Source organism: Meleagris gallopavo, chromosome 2, assembly GCF_000146605.3.
Source record: "Meleagris gallopavo isolate NT-WF06-2002-E0010 breed Aviagen turkey brand Nicholas breeding stock chromosome 2, Turkey_5.1, whole genome shotgun sequence".
Lineage (NCBI taxonomy): Eukaryota > Metazoa > Chordata > Aves > Galliformes > Phasianidae > Meleagris > Meleagris gallopavo.
This window is the reverse complement of record NC_015012.2, coordinates 59564724-59573430: the sequence shown is the minus strand read 5'-3', so window position 1 is coordinate 59573430 and position 8707 is coordinate 59564724. Positions and strand designations below refer to the sequence as shown.

The window sequence follows — 8707 nt, the reverse complement described above, 5'->3', positions numbered from 1 at the left end:
CAAAGCCTCACTAACCAGCTAAGCTGTGCTGTTTTGTGGAAGCTGAGATGTCAGAGATCTGAAGACAATAAAATAGAGCTGCTGTGAAGTGCATTTCTGCTTTGACAGGTATATTTGGTATGACATTCTTGAACATTGTCTTGATGTGTCTGTTAAAAATAAAATGATAAATAATGGTTAAAATCGGGTGTGCCACAAATCACCAAAATATGAGTACCTCTTCTAGAATTGTTCAGTTCACTAGGGTTTTGTTGTTGGTTTTGTTTGTTTGCTTGTTTTATATAACAGTTAATAAAGAGAAGTCCGGTTTCATGGGCTGAATGTGTTGCAACCAGCTATTTATACGCAGTTTCATAACAAAGTTTCATTTAGACATAAAAGAGGAAGCAAGTCAAGCGTATTGAAGTTCAGTCAGTTATAAAAACCCCTCATCTCCTAAGGGACTTTCTTTCTATACTTCTACACCATAGAGAATTAGAAGTAAAACACGTCATCTTAGAAGTGCATCTGAAAAGGAAATAAAACAGAAGGTTGTGTTTTAGGGTAGGACAGAAAGCTTTAAACTGACAAGACAACCAGTACTCCATACTGATCTGCTGCTGATCTTCAGAGGTAAGTACTAAAATATACTATTTGTTATAGAAAGATCTGAAATCATTGCTCTTGCTTACCAAGGTGGCTTGGTTTTGTTTGTGTGGTATCACATCCGGTAGCTGGTAAAATGAAGATATGCTTTTCCTGATTATTCTTAGTGCATGTGTGTGTTTGCAGAGTCCCAGCCACCATCCACGTGCGATTTCTGCTGCCTTAGGAAGCAATAAGAGCATTTCAGAAGTGCTGTCTGCCTTCAGAGCCATGACTGACTGTGTCTGTGAATGTAAAAAAAATATGGATTGATCTTCCGATCTTTCTAAAGACGGTCATAAAGTCATACCAAAATAATGTACTTCAGAATACCTTTAAAGGGAGTCTTATCAGATGTATTGCTTTTGTCATAATTATGGTATTTTTCTTGGTCTTTCTTTACATGGTAGCATGCTGTCCAAATAATCTTAGAAGTGGAATACACTATTTGCAGACTAGAAATAGAAATAGGCACCATAACAGATGAAATGGGATTTATATTAAAATATGTTCACAGAAAAATGTTGAGACTTTTTGGGGGTCTAACAAACTAACAAACAAAAAAAACCCCATGCCCAAAATAAAGACATTTTGTCCTTGTGTTTTCCTGATTTACAGCCAATATTCTGGTTCAGTACAAATCCACAGCATGACATGTGCGTACACACACACAATATGCACACTTTGCACTCCTTTTTTTACATTCTACAGCAGATGTGATTAATGTTTCAAGGCTTGTTAATGCACTGTTTCCTCCCTGTTCTCCCAGGAAAGATCCTTCCGCATTTTTGGTCTTTCATGCTTTAGCATTCTTTCTCTTCTTTTCTAGAAAGTGCGTTCTCTTCTCTATCAGTCCCTTGTACTTCAACTGCTTAGATACAAAATATGTCAGTCCAAATAGTTCAGTCATAGCAGCAGCCAACAACTCATTAAAAAAAAACCAGAAATCTAGAAACATGACATGGCTTCCACCATGAAGAACAGCACAGTGTAGAACTACAGTATAGTCAAGTTGCCCTTATGAATATGGAGCTTGATCTGTTCCTGCCTCAGTTTGTATTAATGCTTACAGCTTTGTGTATTAGATGTAAAATGCTATCAAATAAAATAGACAGTGTCCTAAGTATCTTTGTGTAGGTATAGATGATTAAGGAAGGGAAGAGTGAAAAGTGATGAATTAGGCTTGCCTTGAACAAGACTTCAAGGAACTTCAGCTAATAAAACAGAATTAGATGGGAAGTGATCTAAGAGCTCAAGAAGCTCTGTTTACCCCATAGAGTTTTTGTTGTATTTTTATGGAAGCCTGCCCCGCAAAACTCCACACAAAACATCAGTCAAACAAATATTAAAGGATTTTTTTTAAGTGAGAGAAGCCAGCTGCTCTTGGAGTTCAATGGGTAGACATTGGTCAAACAAGAACATTCAACATTACAATAAACATATAAAGCATACTCTGTCTCTGGGGAAGATAATATACAGGATTATAATCCTCTCAAACTATGTTCCCTACAAAGTGGCCCATACATCCCTTGCAGGAGAGGCTCTCCTAGCTTTCCCGCATCTCTTGAACTATGGAGATGTGAGTAAAGATGGGCTGGGCTCAAATTTTCTTTTGAGAGAAGACAAAAGGACTAGAGCTAGAGAGTTGTGGGGAGGGGCCATGAGAGGCTTGGCTCCTAACTGCTGCTGTTGCTGACAGAACCCTGTAGTGCAGCCCTGCAGGTTCCACATCTGCTGTAGCAGAAGGGAGAGGAAGATACATGCACAGGGGGTAGCATTCCAGTGCTTGTGTAGAAACCCCTCTTTGCTAGTCCTCTTCTACTATGGGCAAAGTAGGACAACTCCAGCCTCAAAGAACAGCCCCCATTGTTTACCCAAGCCAGCTCTGGGCACTGGACATAATCTTTATCAAATAGGGTTCAAACACTACAAATCTTTGGGTTTTGTGCATTAAAGAAAGGCTACACCTATCCATATGAACAGCTAATTTCTCTACCTTCTTCACTGTCCTGATTTCCTTATGCTGGCTTCCCAGGAGCTGGTTGAAGGTGACCTTTGAGTCCTGCAGCATATGCAGGCTCTCTGCTCCAGTCTATCCTGCTTGCCAGGGGAACTCTTGCATCCATGTGCTGAAGTTTGAGGTGAATCTCAAATCCCTAGTGGTTTCTCCATAAACTGTACAAGTGTCTGTTGAGATTGAGAAAAAATGTACTAAAGATGGATCCACAGGGTTTGGGTTCCCCTGAGACAGAGACTTTAATTACAGTCCAATCTAGTAAGTCAGCCAGAACTTACTTACGCAATACTGACAGCTTAACTAAGCTACACTTAAAGCTACACCCTGTGCTATAACTTGAAATGAACAACACAACTTCAGTACAGCTAAGAGTCTCATTCAGAGAGCTGAACATACTCCATTTCAAAACAGGCTTTTCTCTTCTGTGAGCTTACAATTTTCTCCTTTTGTGTTGCACAAGAATGCGCTTTTCCCCACTGATCTCTGATTCCAGCTGGCACCATGCTCTTTCCATTCTCCCTAGCAACTTCTGATCATGCTCAGGGCTTTTATATAGGTCACCATTCATCATATAACTTTGTGTACACCTCTCAGGTTTTCCTTGCTTGTCCAAGCCAAGAACTCCCATTCTATTCGCTTGCTTTAAGATTCTAATATGAGGTCTGTAAGCAAACAGTGGCACCACCACCAAGCATTATATTCCAGCAAATTCGCTGCCACTTAGAAAATAGTAGCTATATTCTCCACATAGCTTTAAACATTCATCCTGCCTTCAGGCTTTTATTCCTCTGAAGAACTGAACAAAAACCCCAGGAAAGACAATATGACTTTTCAAGAGCTTCTGAGAGTGATAAAGACTATGATAACATAGCAAACATTGTAAGTCAGACAGCCTTCTCCCTGTGCCTCCACTGCAATCTGTGCTTAGGTAAGATGCAGATAGCTCCCACTGCTGATTCAGTATCTGCTCAAGGAAATATCTGTTTGTTCAACTCATATGCAAAGTGCATCAGATCAATATTGTAAACAGGATTGTTTTTTCTTGTGTAATGAAAGTCATGCAGTTATTTTCAGGAGAAGAGAAGTGCATGTCAAATTTAAGGAGCATGAAACTCAAAATATTTAAAGACAGTAGATACAACTCCCATGCACTTGGAATCTTAGCGTATACACATGTGTACAGTACAAAAGGGGGATTAAGGGAAGGGACACAAGAATTAAGGGACACGCAGAATTAATGAGAACTGTCATCCCTGTCTGATATAATGTACAGGAATTAAGGGTGACCCAGCTGAGTGCCCAGCCATCAGCAGTGATGGAATAATGTGACATGGCTATATATTATTAGGATCATAGAGGCACACATAGCTCACTTAGCATTCCAGCTCTGAACACTGAGCTCTGAACGCTGCCTATCAAAATATCAATTAGAATCAATTAGATTTCCTAGCAGTTCTGCGAGTGCTGTCAGATGAGTGCCACAGCCGTTGCAGCCTTCCAAGGGTAACTCCAAGAGCCAAATATGTAATTCCTAAGCAAGATGGGAGCCTAATGTTTTTGAATTTGCTATTACTCCAGTCTCAGACTGTGTGCTCTAAACCTCTGAAAACAAGTACTGCAGAAGGCAGCATGAAGAAATGAAACCAGCCGTTTCATTTCCTTAATGCATCACCTTATGACAGAAAAAAGATACATCTGGGCAGTAGGAAAGACAGACATGTCACATGCTATCTGAGCACACATGGCTTTGTGCCTTTTGGTTAAAAAGTGAACAGGCCATATGTTATATTTTCATTCATTTCTCAAAATCAACATTAAAAGTATGTGTGGGAATAATTGTATAGCAATTTCATGTTCAGGATTGCCTAAGTTGGTGATAATTTGACACTAAATTTCTCAGGCCTATGGTAAGCAAGGGAAGGGAACAGACTTTGCACTGCACAAGGAGAAGGAGAAGAGGTAGGGGGCTTACAACCTGAGCAACTCAAGCAATTGGGTAAGATCTCTGTGGTGGTACTTCACCCACACCCACAAAATCTAAAGCAAGGCAACAGCAAGGTACCCCAAGGAATGCCAAGCCCCAAATATGTGTGTTCTTTTTTTGCCTCTCATGTAAATAGACTATATTTCACTAAATGTCACCTGTCAGTGGGAAATCTCACACAACTTGCAGCAGCAGAGGGGCTCCAGTGTCACCAAAGTGTCTGGATACATTTAATTTTCACAAATATTTCCTTCTGAGGGAAGTTTATTTTTCTTCCAGCTGCCTTCTTCATAATGTGGAAATGATTTATTTCCCTTCTGGGGAAAGTATCAAGCTGTGTTCTTGCCAACATCTGCATAAAGTCCATAGTCAGGATTTAGCCAACATTTATTACTACTACAGCATTTGGCACTAGCAACTGTAGAACAAAAGTCTGACTAAGAAATGAAAATCTTTTCACTCTTGTAAATGAAGAATCTGTCAACAACAGCATGGAGTAGTATGGCATGTGCCAGAGAGATCCCACCTCCCCACTCACAGTGTGAGGTATAGTGCTCCTTCACAGCAGGTGTTTTGACAAATAACTGGGACATATGCTCAAATGCTGCACAGACAATACCCATAAGGATTAAAATGATATGAATGGACTGAGCAGTAAGTGAAAGAAGTAATCACTGTTTACACAATCTGTTTGCTTCTCTATCACAAGATATTTTGTACTAAGGAAAAATCTATCTATGTAACTAAGATTTATGTTTTCTTTGCTGGACCACACAATTTCTTTATGACATCTTTCCTGTGAATCATTTCCTTGACATCTGTTTAAATAAAAGACACAAAAGTGGATTTAACAACAATTATATGACAGTGGAAGTGCTTAGACTTGGGCAGAACATTTGGTGACATGCAGAGACATTTCTGTTCCTGCTAGTGAATCTTATTTGTCATTGACAACGTCTACACAGATTTTGAGACTGAGCTACCAGTTCCAGTACCTGGAGAGGATCAGTGACTGCAAGAACCAAAAAGATGATTTCAGAGCTTATGAATGCATGCCTCTGAAAAGCCTTGCTTATGCCACTGACATTTTAATGTCTAAAAACTACAGACAATTCCATCCAGCTTATCATGGAATCATGAAATTGTTTGTGTTGAAAGGGATCAAAAAAAGGTCATCTAGTCCAAACCTCCTGCAATGAACAGGGACACCTACAGCTACATCAGGTTGCTCAGAGCTGCCTCCAGCCTGGCCTTGAATGTCTCCAGGGATAGGGCATCGACTACCTCTCTAAGCAACCTGTTTCAATGCCTCACCATCCTCACTGTAAAAAAAAAAAAACAAAACAGAGTTTTTCCTTATATCCAGTCTAAATCTTTCCTCTCTTAGTTCAAAATTATTCCCCTTGTCTATCACCACAGACCCTCATAAATAGTCTGTCCCCTTCCTTCTTACAGCCCTCCTTTAGATAATGAAGGGCCACTATCAGGTCTTCCCTTCCCGGAGCCTTCTCATCTCCAGGGTGAACAGCTCCAGCTCTCTCAGACTGACCTCATACAAGAGTTGTTCCATCCCTTGGATCATTTTTGTGGCTCTGCTCTGGGTGCACTCCAACAGGTTAATGTCTCTCCTGTACTGAGGGCTCCACATCTGGATGCAGTACTCCAGGTGAAGCCTCACCAGTGCAGAGTAGAGGGGCAGGATCACCTCCCTGACCTGCTTCTTTTGATGCAGTCCGGAATACAGTTGTCTTTCTGAGCTGTGAGGGCACACTGCTAGTCCAACTTGCCATCCACCAGGACTCCCAGGTCCTTTCTGACAGGTCTGTGCTCCATCCTTTCATCCCCCAACATGTACTGACAGTGGAAGTCGCCACAACCCAGGTGCAAGATTTGGCTTTGTTGAATCTCCTGCTGTTCTCTTGGGCCCACTGCTCAAGCCTATATAGGTTTCTCATGCAAAAGTAGTACATGCTAATTTCACAATCTGAGAATTTTTAGTGAAAAGGGTACCACACTTGCAGTCATTGATCTGTATGGAAAAGACAGACTTACACTCTAAATATGAGTCTAAAATTAACATAGTTCAGAAACAGGTGACAAATCACACACAGTAGAAGTTGCTTCAAAGCATTTGGAAAAGTTGGGGAAAACCCTTGGCTTCTGAACTGAAATCATGAGCAAAAATATACATATTTAAGCATGAACTATTCCAGCAGTTATTATTACTGCAACAAACCACTTGTTCCTCTCTTCCCAACTCCCTTGTCTTTGGATGGATTATCCATACAGGCCCCTCCAAGAAAGACACTGAGGCCCTGGAATGTGTCCAAAGAATGGCCACAAAACTGATGAGCGGTCTGGAGCACAAGTCTTATGAGGAGCGGCTGAGGGAGCTGGGATTGTTTAGTCAGGAGAAGAGGAGGCTCAGAGGAGACCTCATTGTACTCTACAACTGTCTGAAGGGAGGAGGGGTGATGAGGAGGGGTTTGGCCTCTTCTCCCAGGCAACAAACAGGACCTGAGGAAATGGCCACAAGTTGTGCCAGAGGAGGTTTAGATTAGACATAAGGAAGAACTTTTTCTCTCAGAGAGTGGTCAGGCACTGGAATGGCCTGCCCAGGGAGGTGGTGAAGTCGCCGTCCCTGGCAGTGTTCAAGAGGCATCTGGATGAGGAGCTACGAGATAGATTTAGTAGCTTGTGGTAGCAAGGGTAATGGGAGGACAGTTGGACTAGATGATCTTGTAGGTCCTTTCCAACCTTGTGATTCTATGATTCTGTACCACATGCTATGTTATACAGAATATACTTAGACGTGATAGAGTTAACATCAGAGTAGGGAAACAAATTGATTATTTCACTACATCTCCCAGAAAGACAGATGCTTGTTAATGCCCAAATTGGAAAGATATCTCTGTTGCTAGTAACAGAACTGTGAGTATAGTCACCACTCAATGCCTTGGTAATGAACTAATGATTTCTTGTCATTTTTCTGTCTGCTGGTGGTTCGTTTGCTTTCTTGAAGGATGCTGTCAGAAGGTTACCTTTACAGAATTGCCTACCTCTGTGAAGACTCTGAGCTCTGCACCAACCAAACAGTGGACGAAGTAGTGTATGAAATGAGGTCCATTAATTGTTCCTCCAGGGATGAAGCACAAGGAAAAAGCCTCCTTCAGAGATGCAGATCTGCTGGCAAATTCATTTCTTCCATTCACTCCAGAGGTAGCAAACGTAGCAGAAGGCAGAAAGACAAACTCCAACAGCCCTTGCAGCACCCACTGCCTGAAGGGCAGGCATCTCCAGCTATGGATCTCTGTGAAGGGCTGGCAAGAAGAGACACCTACCTGGTTCCATCCTCCTGCAAAAGCATTTGCAAGAACTACAATGATTTGCACATAGCTGGGGATTGTGTAGTTCCTATTAGCTCAGTGGCAACCGATTTTACCTGTGACAGTGGCATAGGCCCTTTCCTGGAGTCCTCAGAGATTCCTCCACCTATGGAGTCCGTGCGGGTCCCCCCCAGCGAGACAGGCCACAAGCAGGCTCAAGGCTTCTCATCATGCTGGCGTGTGGCAAGCTTGGTGCCACACCAGCAGCCCCTCTCTGACTCGGCTCTCAACGACTACCTGGAGCAGAAGCTAATGGAGCTGTACAAGCAGTACATCATGGACAGCACAGCCAACAGGGCATCCCCCACACAGATCCTGGCCTCAGAACTCATCATGACTAATGTAGACCAAATCAGCACACAGATATCACGAGAGAGGAAAATGGAGACCACCAAGGCCAAAGACATTGTCATCAGCCGCTTCTTGCAAATAGCCAGTGAACAAATATTCTCAGAAATCAGCACACCTAGTCTGCATATTTCCCAATATAGCAACACTAATGCATAGTACTAGAATGTCTGCAGCTAGAAAGCTCTTACGTTTTGAAAACTCAATTGTTATTTTTTCTTTTAAGATATCGTTCTGCTTCATAAGAATTTATTTACTGTCTACCGGTTAAACCTTCCAGCATATTAAGTAAAAATATCTGTACTGCACAGATGTCCCTCTATCACGTGCCAGATGATTTATAGTTTA

The 8707-nt window shown here is 41.8% G+C and overlaps 1 protein-coding gene across 1 annotated transcript; it reads left to right on the top strand.

The window, feature by feature from the left end:
* The first annotated feature begins 389 nt into the window (after nt 1–389).
* On the top strand, nt 390–8707 carry C2HXorf21 (chromosome 2 CXorf21 homolog). The gene is made up of 2 exons (XM_010707394.3): nt 390–612; nt 7648–8707. The coding sequence occupies exon 2, from the start codon at nt 7649–7651 to the stop codon at nt 8516–8518; it is 870 nt and encodes a 289-aa protein (XP_010705696.1). The 5' UTR covers nt 390–612; nt 7648; the 3' UTR covers nt 8519–8707.